The sequence below is a fragment of the Molothrus aeneus genome, chromosome 2 (genome assembly GCF_037042795.1).
Source record: "Molothrus aeneus isolate 106 chromosome 2, BPBGC_Maene_1.0, whole genome shotgun sequence".
Taxonomy (NCBI): Eukaryota; Metazoa; Chordata; class Aves; order Passeriformes; family Icteridae; genus Molothrus; species Molothrus aeneus.
The window spans coordinates 111,656,499-111,670,978 of NC_089647.1; the positions used below are offsets into that span (position 1 = coordinate 111,656,499).

Here is a 14,480-nt window from a genome sequence, read left to right on the forward strand (position 1 = left end):
CCAGGGGATGGTGTGGCCACGTGTAAATTGAGTTCACACAACTCTGAGCCAATTGTGGATAAGCTGTTCAGCATTGATGTAATGCAATTACTTAAACACTGCTGTAGGGGACAGTTCATCTGAGAGGCTGGTGCTAATGACAGATGTGACTAAAATCCATCCACGTTATCAGCTGCCTTTTGTCGGTGACTGAAAGCCAGTGACATCAAACTGAGCTGGCAGCTTGCAGGACGTCAGCCAGCTCCAGCAGTTTCAACACCTTGGTAAAATTACATCAGCACCTTATGGTTTGTGATCCTGGCTGAGGCAAGCAGCTTGATTTCTCCCCCTCTTCTCCAGAAATAATGGTGGTAGTTTTGAAATTGTCGTTGGAGATGTGTGTTCTGGTGGTTGGGAGGATGTGATGCACTGATTTGATTACAGCTAAAGGGTTTTTTTTGATCTTGTACAAACAAAATGTTACGCAGCTAGTGTAGAAATGACTAAATCTGGAAGCTGTTGACATAAATATAATGCTGAATAATGAAGATTCCTTACATTTCTCTGAGTGCTTTGTAGACAGGGCTTTTAGAAAACGTCCTTAATGATATTGGAAACAAGAGAATGATTTCTCTGGTATTTTTTTAAAATCCTCTTAGGAAGCATGATTATCCTCAATAAGTAGTAGTCTCAAAACCACATGTAATCCTCAGGGAGTGTATTTTAAGGCATATGTATTTATTTAACTCAGAACATCTCAGAATACATTCAAAACAATGGCAATCTGAGGTTAAATGTGTATTAAGTCATCTTCTGGTGCAGGATCATTTCCTTCCTTTGCTGGATGCCCGCGTGCCTAATCTGTTCTTCATTTGAGTGACTCAAGCTATTGAGCTCCCCTGGCTGCTGCTGGGGATTCTTCCTAGAACCTCTCTGCTCTTACTGGAAAACATTCTTGTTTGTCAAGCTGGAAATCATTTCCTGATCTACAGATCCTCATTTTCTTGGCTCCCCTGCTAAGGCATCTCCCCTGATCGATTCTTTAATTTCTACAGCCTTTAAACACTTGCAGATAATATTAATATTGATTCCTGTAACAGTATTAATAACAAAGCTCTTTTCATCTTACATATATGAAGCTTCCCAGCAGTACTGCAAGCCATTAAAAGTATTAGTGGCTTTATTTCAAGGAGGAATAATGTCACACAGAGGAAGATTGTAAATGAAATACATAGATTTCACTCCCCAAAGCTTCTTTCTTCTTACCTATTTGGGCTGTAGTTTGTGGCTGCTATTTCCAATGAATAAATGAAGAATAATACTAAGAACAGAAAGAGGGGGAGGTGATCTGTGCAGAGTTTGAGCATTGTATCAGGCAAAGAAATAGGCATTAAAAAATACACAGGGTGGAAGTCATGGAGGCAAAAATGGAAGGCAAGAGAAGACAAATTCAAGGCTTTTAGTCATATTTTGATTAGGTCAGAATAAGTCTGAAAACCAAAACTTGTAGCTAGGTTTTTTCAAAAGGATTCACTGAAGTGTTGCTGGCCAGGAAATTGGACATGAAGTCTTGCTGCCTGTGAGGCTGAGCTGCAGCATTTCCCCAAGAGTTACGAGTGCTCATCACTCAGAAAGGTGCACCTGCAGGCACTGCTGGAGGTGATGATGGAAAGAGACTCCCTAGAGCCTTCAGCCTGGGTGTCAGCAATAAGAGTGGCTGTGCCATGGGTCTGCAGCACTAATCACAGGGCCTTTATTGATCTGACATGTTTAAAATTGTCCAGCATGCCCAACAGCTAGGGTTCTCATTGCACAGAAAAGGAGAAAATGCACATTATTTTTTGGGGTTGGACAATACCCATGTCCTCAGATTATACCCCACTCTGCTGGTTTTCAGGAGAAAGTAGAACTCCTTTCTTAAGAGGTTAACACTTGATAATTTCCATTTATGATGGAAAATGGGGGAAGAGAGAGAGAGTGCCTGGCTTTTGGGTGTAGATCAGATGTCACAATCTTTAATATTATTCTTCAGCCTTGTGCTGTTGGGAATTACTTAAAAATCCCCATCTGAGCAGTGAGTTTCATGCTGAAATCCAGAGTCTTCTTCAGTCTCCATCACATCCTGTTCTCTGCCCCACTGGGTGCTTTCAATCCTTATGCTTTAATGAATAATTCTCAGTCCTTTTTCAGGTCACCAGTGTTACATGTGAAATAAGCCAGGAAAGAACTTGTCTCAGCCCTACCAAATACAACCTCCAAACTCAGTGCACTCTGGTTCATCACTGCACTGGTTTTATGCTCCTTCAGTGAGATTTTGGTCTCTCTGGTGATTTTGTGCTCAAAGTGATCTGAATTAATTTTGTCAACCTTTCTGCACAATCCTTTATCAAATGCTTGCTGAAGACTAGGTATGCTAATGAAAAACACATTAAAAATGCATGGCACGTGGGACAAATAACTGCTTCAGCTGTAAAAATATATTAGATGTTTTCATTTGGAATATGCAGAATAAGGAAGTCTTTCTACCACATGCTTTTGATAAAGCTGTAAACCATTAAATGCAAATGGGCCATTGCAAATGATTAAAATGTAATGCTCCTAATGTTTCAGTAATTAAAAATGCATCCTGTGTTCTTAGCAGTGGAGTTATTACATGTCTTCCTGGCTTAAGTCAGTCAAAGGTCTTTGCTGCATTTCCCTGGCACATTCCTGAGCAGCAGTGCTTCAATACCCATTTCAATTTTGTGCAGACTGAATTAAACACTTGGAAGGTTGATGTGTGGTTGCTAGAAAGTTTTATTAAGATTAATATTTTATTGAGCTTTGAGGAAATCCAAAGGCTCATATAAAAAGAAATTAAAGAAAAGCCTGATGATTTACTGCAGATTGTTAGTCTGTTTGTTTTTTTAAGTCTGAATAATCATGGGATGCAGTTTGTTCTGCTCTTAAATTGGATTGCATCCAACAGTACATCCTGGGTACTGACTGGATAAATTCAGGTTGATAAATTCCCTGCTTTACAGCAGTTTCAACATCTGAAAAACAAGGAAAAGCTTCCTGATTATCTCTCCCTCACAAACACTGCTGGGCAGAAGCTGCTGAGGGAGGACAAAAATGTGGTTTGCAGGTACCTCCTAGAGCCAGCCAGCTAGCAGCACAGCACCTGGGAATTACAACACTTCAATTATTCCTTCCAGACCCACTTCTAACTCTTGGGTTTTTGTGGTTGAGATGACTTTTGAGGTATTAGAAAGTCTTTTTTTTCTTAGCCCCACAACTGAAGAAGAAGTTGAGATTTGCCAGTTTTGCTTTTTAGGGTTGTTTAATTTTTTTTTATTTATTACTTTTTTTTTGACCTGCTGAGGTTTGTCCAGCAGGTCAGGTTGTGGTACAGCAGCTGTTCTTGGGGTGGTGTTAATTTTTTATACTACAAATTATGTGTACTTTATTTAGAATAATTTTATAATACTTATCACTTATGTTAGATAGTTTGTCTTTACTCTAAACTAATCCCGAAGTGTCACCATCCCAGCAGAAGATGGAGGACAAGAAGAAGGAGAAGAAGGACAGGACATGCCCAGATTCCTCCATCTTGTCTCTTGAATCCCCATTCTAAAACCCCAAATTTCTACTTTTTCACCCTGTGACAAATTCACTATCATTCTACTCAAACTCTTGTGGCTTGTAAATCTTCACACAAAGTTGGTAATTGTTTCCATGGCCTAAAATCAAAGGCACAGGTATCTTTGACTCCATGCCAAGGTCTCTCAGCCTCCTGCCAGGGCCTTGAGTCCTCCAGGGCAGCCAGAAGAATCTCAGAACCCAGGAAATTCCTCTGGCTGCCCTGGAGGGCTCCAGCCCCTGCCCAGGGGGCTCAGAGACCTTGGCACAGAGCCCAAGACCCCTGTGCCTTTGATTTAGCCCTTGGAACAAACAATTACCAACTTTTATATGAAGAATTACAAGCCAAGAGAGTTTAAGTAGAATAATAGTTAGTTAGTCACAGGGTGAAAAATAGATTTTTCGAGTTTTTGGAATAGAAGTTCAGCAGGCAAGATGGAAGAATCTAGATGTGTCCAGTCTTTCTCCTTCTTCTTGGCCTCCATCTTCTGCTGTGATGTTGGCACTTTTAGATTAGAATGGAAGCTCACTGTCTAACATAGGTGATAGGTATTGGGAAGTTATGGTAAATAACTTATATAAGGTATGGTAAATGACTTATGGTAAATAATAGTTTATATTAGTTTAAATAATAGTTTATCTTTATAATTTAAATTAAATTATAAATATTATTAAATTATTAAATATTATTTTAATTAATTTATATTTATTATTTAAATAATAGCTTATAATAGTTTAATAATAGGTGATAGGTATTGGGAAGTTATGGTAAATAACTTATATAAGTTACGGCAAATAAGTTATGGCAAATAATAGTTTTTAGAATAGAAGTTCAGGAGGCAAGATGGAAGAATTTAGATGTGTCTAGTCTTTCTCCTTCTTCTTCTTCTTCTTCTTGGCCTCCATCTTCTGCTGTGATGTTGGCACTTTTAGATTAGTTTTGAGTAGAAGCTCACTGTCTAACATAAATGATAGGTATTGGAAAGTTATGGTAAATAATGTACATGTAGTTTTTAGTATAAAAAGATAACACCACCTGTGAGGCAGGCAGTGTGCCTCAATCCAACCTGCGGCAGGCCAAAAACGAATATAGATAAAAATATAGATATTATATTTTATATAATAGATAAAAAATGTTATAGATAAAAGTGATCTATAGATGTTATAGATAAAAAATGTTACAGATAAAAAATAATAAACAACCTTGAGAATGAGAACGAAAGAATCCCGACCGAAGGCCGGGCTGAAATAAAGAAGCTCGTAGGTATCTCAGAGTCACACTGAGCAGCAGAGATGCTGAGAGAGGAATGTCCTGGCTCCCAGCACTAACAAGCCCTGGCTGCTTTTCTCCCCTGCTCTCAGACCCGGACAGCGAGGTTTGCCTGCACGCCCTGCGGCTGCTGCAGTCGGTGCTGCTGGAGCCGGAGGTGCTGGCGCGGGCGGGCGCCGAGGTGCGCGAGACGCTGCCCTTCCAGCGCATCGTGGCCCTGGCGCAGAGCCGCCACGCCGAGCTGCAGGCGCTCGCCAAAGAGCTCCTCGAGGACCTGAAAATATTTGAGTACGAAGCGTAGAAGAGCTCCACGACACCAAAGCGTCTTTCCTAGATTTTTATGCTGCAAGAGTTGTTGGAGATGGGCTTGACTGAAAAAAAAAACCAAACCTCTGCCTGAGTTCCTCTGACAAAATCCTTTTTGGGAATTTGAATGAACCCGACTAAAATCCAACTTGGGAAAGCCTGATGGGTTTTAGATACCCAAATAAAACCTTGGGTGGTCTGGTAGAGATGGGACTGGCTTAATTTCTTTGAGCAGAATTTTATTGATAATGGGTTTCCAAAGCGGTCTGTGGTTATATTGTATATTTACTGTCTAGATGGGATAAAATATTCTCATTCCTTGATAACAGTTCACTGCAGAGGTAAATAATCCTTTTGGTGCATCCTCAAGAATTACTGCACTGTGAGAAAAACTCTGTTGCCTTTCATAACTCTTCTGTGTCAGAATGCACCCCAAGTTCCAGTTTTATTGTTACTTCTCACCGCTCTCTATTGTAATAAAAGAAAACTGAAATTCTGTAGCATGTAATGGATTCTGCTTTCAAAATTTGTATTCAGCTTCACTCTTAACTGCAAGTCAAGCTGATCTGTTGCTGCTAGGCATGCTAGAAACTGGGCTATTGTTTCTAGAAAAGCCCTGAGAAGGGAAATAAATTGCTGTTGTCTGTGGTACCCAGTTGCGTGCTGAAGAGGCTGAAATGAGCTGCTGCTCTGTCGTGAGCAGCATCACATCCCCTCACAACCCTGGGGTTTGTTGGAGCTTCTGAGTACAGCTTGCTTGTCTCAGGGGTAAATACAAACACTTGGCGCTGCATATTGGTAGAATTTATAATGTTTTTAGAAAATAATAGCACTAATTTCTATGATGTCAGAAACAGAGCCAGTTAAGTGAGGCTATTTAAGGGAACAGCAAATGAGATGTGCAGTGCTGTGGTAGCACCTTTTTGCATACCAAAGTCATTGCACCTCATCTGGGAACCCAGTGTGTTAACAAAATACAGTGTGAACTTCAAATTACAGAAAACATGAAGTAAACTTCATAGAATTTAAATATTATGATTGGCAGACAGCTTTAGAGGGAGACCACTGTAAAAAGTGTGAGTTAAGGTATAGGGTATCTCCCTTTAGGCTGTTTGCAGAATGATGGATGTTCAGAGTTAGAAATGTAATAAATCAGCTTGAAATTACTTGGCTCAGATGCTGCAGATGGTAACAGTCTGGTTTGGGGCTGTAAAATGAAGATTAAGATCTCACATACACGGGTGGGTTGCACAGAGTTCTGCCATGTCTGATTCAGCACTACATTGAACTTACCAAGTGCAGATTTGTGGAAGGCTTTAAATCTTCTGTAAAGTGTGCTTTCTTTGGATTTGTTTTCTTATCTTGCTATCCTAGTTAATCCTCCTAGAGTTTAATCCTAAAGGGATCAAAATGATAATTGGTAGTTTCCTGGAATATCAGCTCATGAAAGTGTTTGATTTTAAGAAACACTGAAGGGCATCATCCACTTTGCATTGAATTATCTGCTCACAAAGGTCTTTCATCAAACCTTGGAAGCCAGTAAATAACAGAAAAAGAAAAAAGTAGTTCTGCAACCAGAAAAGCTGATGGAGCCTCAGTCCTGTGGATTTGAGATATTTCTTGAAAATTTCCCTGCCCTTCCCAACCTGAAACCAAGACCTTGCAAGGGTCAGTGTGGTGTGCACAAGCTGGGGGTGACACAGGTGCTCATGATCAGGTCAGCAAACTGGTGATGGGCCAAATTCAGCCTTATGAGAGGGACTGGCAGTGAGTGCATCTGCACCTCATTTCCATGTGAAATCAGGAAACAAGGCAGTCAGGATTGTTCATCTTAATTGTGTGTCCACTGGCATGGTCAGCCATGCTCAAAGTGGTGATTTGAGATACAGTTTTCCCCAGCAAGCTGCTCAGATCTAATGATGATCTTTCAGTGTCTCCCAGATGACTTTATTTTCAGGTGTAGCTTGCCAGGACTGTTTATTCAGAGCCAAATCATCAATGACCCACCAATCTCAAGAAAGTTTTTTTTCTGTACAAAGTGTTTCATTATGCAAGACTGAAAAATAAGAAAAAGTCGCCTCATCTGTGAAATACAGTGTCTATTTTAAAATACAAGAGGGGAAAAGTATCAGAAACATCAGAGAAGAACCTGTGTTTTTCTCCTAGAAAACAACCTGTGTTTTTCTCCTAGAAAACAAGCAGTTTTCTAGGAGAGTCTTTGTGTTTTTCCTAAGCCTACTTTTTCTAGGTGTTCACAATTAATTGAATTTATGGAAAAGAAAAAGACAGCATTTAAGGGAAACTTATCACAGGGAAGCAAATTCATAATACTTTTTTGGTTGGAAAAAAAAGTGTAAGAGTCAAATGATGCTGAAACAAGGTGAGTGGATAAAAGCCAGGGATAAGCCTGACCCTTAAACATTCCAGAGTATTTGAAATGTTCAAAGTGTCTCATATTTAAATGTTTTAGTGAAATGAAATGAAATGAAATGAAATGAAATGAAATGAATTGGACATTAGTAGTTGCAGATTGCATGATGAGCTGTTAGATCATTCTGCTGTTTTTCAGGTTCCTTCCTTCCCTGATCCCCCATTTGATGGAGCCAGGGACCAGCCCCTCCTGCTCCCCCACAGGTCTAGGGCTGTGTACAATCAGTTGAACCTAATCTCTGTGGAGTGAGGCCTGCAGCTTTCCTCACAGGAGTCTGTTACACCCCATGCATCCTCTTGGACATGTGATGGTGGGATTCTCCCAGACCTTGGCATCTGTCATAAACTATTGATCTGTTCTCCCCCACCAGCAGCATCAATGCCTTCTTTGCTGTTCTTTTTTCCATCCTAAAATAGGAGGGAATCTCATGCCATTAGCCATGGAGGAAGCTGCAGTGACTTGTTGAGGTGAGATGCCAACTTTTTAGATGGCTAAAATTAGGTGAGGTGAATCCTACCCTGTGGTGTCTATTTTGCAATAACAGATAAGAACAAGTTTTCAGATTGCCCTACTGTTTGCAGACAGCATTTTATAATCTTGTGTGTTGATAAGCTCCAGAGATCCCTGTTAGAAGAGAAGAGTGTCTGAAGGCCTAATTTATCTTCATGTGGTTAGTGCTAGAAATTAGGCTACTAAGTGACTGGATCTCCTTTGAGTCTCTCTTTCTCCTGAAAGACATCTTTTTTGACAGGTTATGAATAAAAGAAAGTCTCTGAATAACAGAGACTCTAAAAACTCCGAGTGTGCCAAAGCTTTATGTACGAAGTTGAACAATGGGTGGCACACAGGACCCGGTGTGACACAAGGGGCTGCTGCAATTAAAGACTGGTCAACAGATGCATTGTAAATCTCAGCTTTTATTTTGCTTCAGATTTGCTCAATTCTGAAACTCAGGACCATTAGGAAGTTTTATTGGTTTAAAATCAAGAGTTCAGCCTGGACTGTAAAAAACACTGGCTTTGGAGTGTTGCTTTTTGAAAGCAAGCCCTTTTGAAAAGTTTGGATTCCTCTGTGTAGTAATTGATTACCTGAAGTACTTAATTGATTAACTGCATTACTTGATTAACTGGATTGCTAGCTGACTGGAGTAAAGGGGGTTCACACCGTCAAAGCACGTGTTTCAGTAGCTGTGGTCAAAGTCCAGAGTTACTCCAGCTTTGCCATTTCCTCTGTTGCACAATCTCAGAGTTTCAGTGGAGGAGAAAACGTGACTTTGGTGCTGCTTTGAGGTTATCAGTTACTCCAGACTTAAACCCATATAACTGAAGGTAAAATTAGACTCTGGCTAAGCGTCTCAAAAGATGAAAAATCTGTTCTAAACACTTGTAGAAGAAAGTTCACAGTATCAGCTGCACAATTAAAAGTGAACTTGGCTCCTTTCAGTCTGTATACACTGTACAGATCCCTGGAATGATGCCTGTTTGCTGATGCTCCAGGGAGATACAGGGGGATACTCTTCATAGTTGATGCTGGTGGTAAATTAGATGCAAAGGAAAAATAAATGAGGATCCCCCAAACTTAATTCCTGCAGCTGCAGAATTTTAGCTGTGTAATGTACTGCCTGTCCCACCAGTTCTTAGTGTGGTGTCTCAGGCTGGTGTTCAGGCTGGACCATAATCTGGCAAACCTCAGTAGAAGAAAGCAAGCTGGTGGCTCTGTACCCTGTGCTGAGGGACAGGCATGGCAGCAAGAGGGGCCTGGCATCTCTGGAGGGCCCTTTGAGAGCTTGGGTGGGAACAGCAAGCAGCTGTCCTGAGGGGAGGTGGTGTTTGGTTCCATGAGGACACTGGCCCATTCCCAGCACTCATGAGAAAGGCAGTGAACTGGAGTTCAGGGTGCATCATCCTGTTGTGGTTGCTCTAAGAGAGGGAAATAAGTCCCTTTTAAGGAAGAATTGGAGGAAGAATGGGATATGTGACAGTTTGGTCTCGTGGCCACAAGTGAACTTCCAGATGATTCAATTTCAGCTGGTTGCACCAGTCATTTTGCTGCTCCTTTGAGATATCATTTGCACTTGCAATATGTGCTGATTAGCACAAATTGGCTTTCAGAATTGATAAGATTCTACAAGTCTTGCAAATATGTATGATTCATCTCCTCTACCGCCTCCAGTCCTGTGAGGACACTGGAGGTGAGGAGAAAGGAGTTTTCCTGGGGAATAAGGAACTTCTTCTTTGCTCTGTTCTCCCTGCCCAGTGCTCATAGTAAAAGTTGAGCTATGCAAAGCATGGCTGCCCCTTCATTTCTCTTCATAGCATTTCATTTGCAGCTGCATCTGGCTGTGTTTGTGTTATTTGTAATTTTCTGTTTTCTATGCAGGAACTTTTGCAACTGCTGGTGGCTGCTTGAATATGTGAGTTCCAAGTTACAGCTGATAAAAAGTCATTAGAGAGCTCTGGAGATCAGAGAGATTTAAACTTCTCTGCTGCTTTACGATGACCTTTACAACCTATAACTTGCTCAGTCGGAAGCCTTGAAAAGACTTTGACCAAATTGTAGTTGCAGATGTCATTTATGGGAACTATAATTTTTACTGTGGGCGTGACTGCAGTGAAAGCATTTCAAATGCCAGGTCCTTCCAAGTGCACATGTTTGTCTGTGCTGTTGGGCTGCACGTGGGACAGGCAGCAGCCACCCAGGGCAAGGCTGGCATGGGCTGGGGATGGGAAGGGATTGTGTGACCTGGGCTGGATGGAGAAGGTCAGCTCTGACTGAGCTGCCTACGTGGCTTTCGTGCCACCTGAGCCTTGCTTTGAAGTTGTATGAAAAGTTTGAACTTTGAGTCTTGCTTTGAGGCAGGGGATTGGCTTGGGTGTTAGGAGAGCAGGTGAGCTGCTTGAAGCTCTCTGCAGAGATAAATCCCTTCTTGCTTCTGTATCATCACCAAGGTCAAATAAAGTGCAGTAGTCACTTTGCTGCAAAAGAGAAAATGGAAAATGTAGGGAAAAATAGCCCAGTGTTTGGATCTGCACATCTTCCTCCTGAGCAGGATGTCTGGTGTCCAGAATCAATTTCACAGAATCACAAATGGCTTGGGTTGGAAGGGACCTTAAAGATCATCTCATTCCAACCCCCTGCCTTGGGCTGGGACACCTCCCACTAGACCAGGTTGCTCAAGGTCTCATTCAACCTGACCTTGAACACTGCCAGGGATGGGGCTCCCCCAGTAAAGTAAAGAATTTCTTCCCCTCTCAGTAAAGAATTTCTTCCTAATATCTAACCTTAATTTCCTCTCTTTCAATTTGTACCCATTCCCTCTTGTCCTATCACTACAGTTTCTGACAAAGTGTCCCTCTCCAGCTTCTCCCTTGTCAGACTGGGCCCTGCTGCCTGAGAGTGGGCTGGGAGTCATCTCTATGGGGGAGTGAAGTCTCTGAGGCTGCTGGAGGCAGGGCAGAGAGGCTGGGGCAGACATGCCCAGGGTTTCAGCGGTGCTCCAGGCTCTTCCCCCAGCACTGGAGCAGCATGTTTGTGCTCAGGCTGGGGGCACTGGGATACACAGTCCTGAGAGAGCATCCTGAGCTGCCTGACTTTGGAGAGGGGACCAAAAGCACCCTGCTTGTGCCAGGAAATAGTGCTGGCATTTTGTGGGATGCCTTTTCCAAGGAACAAACCTGGGCAAAGGACAGGGTGGCCAACCTGGAGGGCAGCCAGCCACTGCCAACCCAAGCACAGGCTGTCCTGCTGGCCTCCCCATGTGTCCCCTGGCAGCCCTTGCTGGCCCTGGAGGTGTGTGGGTCACAGGGAAAACGGGACTTCTGTGGGATCTGTAACACATCATGGACCCACAACGAGGGTCGGCAGGTGGTTACTTCTGCTTTGCATGTGCAGACCCTCCACAGTGTTTGCAGGCTCCCCAGCAGGCACACACAGAAGCACACATGCCCTCATCACTGTATTCTGGTATTCTGCACTCCCCAGCCTGGCTGGGTGCAGCTGCATTTTGGAAAATGCAGTGGATGCATCATCCCATGGCTGACGCAGAGGGACCCAGAGCTGTGCATGCACTCGGAAATTGCTCAGCAGCAAGGAGCGGCCAAGAGCAACTGCTCTTCCCAAACATCCTCTCTCCTCTTCACATTGCAGCAGCTGCTTTTTCCTAGGGATTTTCACAGACATCACCACTGCCCTGGTGCAGCAGGAGCTGATCTCTTGGAGACAAGAGCGGCTGAGTGCAGTGAGTCACCCACATTGCAGCAAGGAAGCCCCTCCAGGAAGCCTCTCGAGCAATGATCCTGTGCAGCCCTGCTCAGCTCTAACAATGCTGACAGAATGTAACACTGCCCCGGAAACCTGCCAGGATTGCTTGTCAGGCACAGCCAGAGCCTCCAGTGCCCTGGCAGCTCAGCCAGCAGCAGACACATCCTGGGTAGGGACGCCAAGGGAAAGGAGGTGCCCTCTTGGCTGTAAATGGCAAGGGACCAAACGGTGCTGGAGTCATTTCATGAGCACTGATGGCAATCTGGAGCACAGTCAGAAAAAAAAAGGGATGGCCTCTGGGGATCCTGAAGTCAGCTGAAAAGCTGAGCTGCTAAAAACAATAGTGCTGCTGTCAGTGGCTGAGGGAGAGGGGAGGTTTCAAGGGCAGATTACAAGCATGAGAGCACAGCGACACCGAGGAGGGAGCTGCCACGGAGCCTCTGACGGAAAGCGTTGGCATCCCACAAGCTTTTGTCCCCGGAATGATACACATTTCTCAGGATGGAGAGAGGGACAGAGTGCATTTGCCATTAATTTTTAATTATAATGGAGTGTTCTGTAGTGATAGGGAGCTTCTACTACAGGCTGTCTGCGTCAGGGGTTGACCCACTGGCAACCTTCTGAGTGATAAAGCTGTCACAAGAGGAGAACAGAGGGAAGGACAGGAAAGTGCTACTAAGGCACTGCTATAATGACACAAAAAAAAAAAAAGGGGAAGCATTACTACACAAACTAAGCATTTCCTCTGAAGTGCCCTGCTGCTATTAAATTTCAGATTCTTAGACCTGCATCCCAGTTTCTGTGGGCACAAGAGGATTGTACAGCTTGTGCTCCACTGGTGGCCAGGAGATGTTGTCTCCATGGCTCCTGCTGGGGCAGGAGATGCAGCCCTGGGGCCTGAGATAAACTGCTGGGCTTATCTTGGACATGGGGGACATGGGTTCAGCTCCCTGTGCAGTCACAGACCTCCTGTGTACGCAGGTAAACCAAGTGGAGCAGATTTGCTGAGGGGCTGAGCTTCTGTTTGAGCATTCCTGATTTCAGAGGGAGTGTGCTGGAGGGTTCAGTCCTCAAAATCAGTTTTCTGCTTTGGTTCTTTTTTAATTTTTCATTTACTTACTTACCTCAAAAGCCTTTGGAGTAAGTAAGTAAAGTTCTGGCAGGCACAAGGAGCATGATGCTGCAGTCCAAGTAATGAGTGGCTGAGGGAAGGAGAAGAGGGAGCCTGAGGTAGGTGTTGAGCATACCCAGTCCTGCTCCCAGCCAGTTGTGTAGCTGTGACATGGCCTCTGCTGTCCTGATAGTCCTCCTGTGGCAATCAGTGAGACCCCTGCAAGCTGCTAAAACAACCCATCTTAAGTCCTACAAGTCCTTTCCAGCCCAGGAGGTGTTGTTCCTGCCAGGTTACCAAGAACCCCGTGGACAAACAGGCCCTGGGCTTTCAGCTCCTGCCTATCTGCAGCCCAGTTTGCTCACAGCAGTCTCCATTTGTGTGAGTGAAACACTCTTCAGTTCATGCTATGAAAGCCAAATGTGGAAGAAGAAGCCAAAAGGAGCAGCTCCTCTACTGCCCAGTGTTCCTGCTCTCACCACCATACATTATGGGAGGGAGAATTTCTCCAGGCCTGTGCTCCTCTGCTTCTCAAAAAGGAGACTGCTAAGATCCTAAATAAGGATCCAAAGATCCTAAATTAAATGCTAAAATCCTAAATGAGAACGAAACAATCCCTCCTGGAGATCATGAGGGAAGACAAAAGGACAAAGGGCATTCTGGAACTAAGAGGAAAAGAAAAAAGAAGCTTGCTTCCAAGGACTCAGCCCTCAAGCACAGTGACGTAGGAAGAAGGAGATTCTGTTTACAGAGGAAGTGAGAAAGGAAACGAGGGTGGGGGAGGGATAAGCAGCTAGCCAGGGAAAGCTTGTCCTTTGGGCCAGGGCAGAGAGGCAGGCCTGTTCCCTGGGGAGCTCTGCCTGGAGCAGAAACCTCTGTGGGTGGCTGCAGTGCCCGTGGGCCAGGCTTTGAGGAGACCTCCTGTTGGGAAGGATGAAAGTTTGCCAAGAAAGTCTCACAGATATGTGTGCTTAGCAGAAAGATTTTTAGATGTAGAATCTGATGAAGGAATAGAAATGAAAGCAGGTTTTGATATCGAAGAAAAGAATTGCTGGGCCAGTCTCACTGGATAACCAAGGAGGCAAAGGGTGTGTTAATTAGAAGGGGTTTTTATGGCTTAGAGCAAAGGATAAACCCACCTCAAACAAGAAGATGTTTTTACCAAGCAGAAAGACAGCACAGGCAAACAAGCCTGCCAGTGTTGCAAATAGAAAAAAGGTCTCAGAATTTTCCACTGCAAGAAAACTGAAAAACAACTTCTAGCTTAAACTGCAATGTACTGACTTTTAGTGATTGGAGAACAGTAACATGACTATGGTAATTACAGTAGTTATGACAGGCTATAGATAAAAGTTCAGGTATAGATTGGTTGTACTGCATTAAGATGCTCAGCAAAGAACAGTCTATAATGCATTGGAACCTAAACCAAAGGGTCTCCAGGCCTGCCTGCAGCTGGAGCTGACAGCTGTAGGCACAGCTCTGTCACCCACCACCCTGGGCTG

The 14,480-nt window shown here is 43.6% G+C and overlaps 1 protein-coding gene across 5 annotated transcripts in view; it reads left to right on the forward strand.

Moving 5' to 3' along the window:
- Window positions 1-14,480, forward strand: part of HSF2BP (heat shock transcription factor 2 binding protein) — a 93,872-nt gene that overhangs the window by 26,458 nt on the left and 52,934 nt on the right. For 3 of the 5 annotated variants that reach the window (XM_066571672.1, XM_066571673.1, XM_066571674.1), the window contains exon 8: window positions 4,963-5,679. The exons of 1 other annotated variant lie outside the window; for it this stretch is intronic. In XM_066571672.1, coding sequence (XP_066427769.1) covers window positions 4,963-5,171 — 209 coding nt within the window. In that variant the 3' untranslated portion in view covers window positions 5,172-5,679. Of the gene's footprint in view, window positions 1-4,962; window positions 5,680-9,986; window positions 10,275-14,480 lie in introns of those variants that run through there. One more of the 5 variants, XM_066571675.1, reaches the window with a different exon arrangement.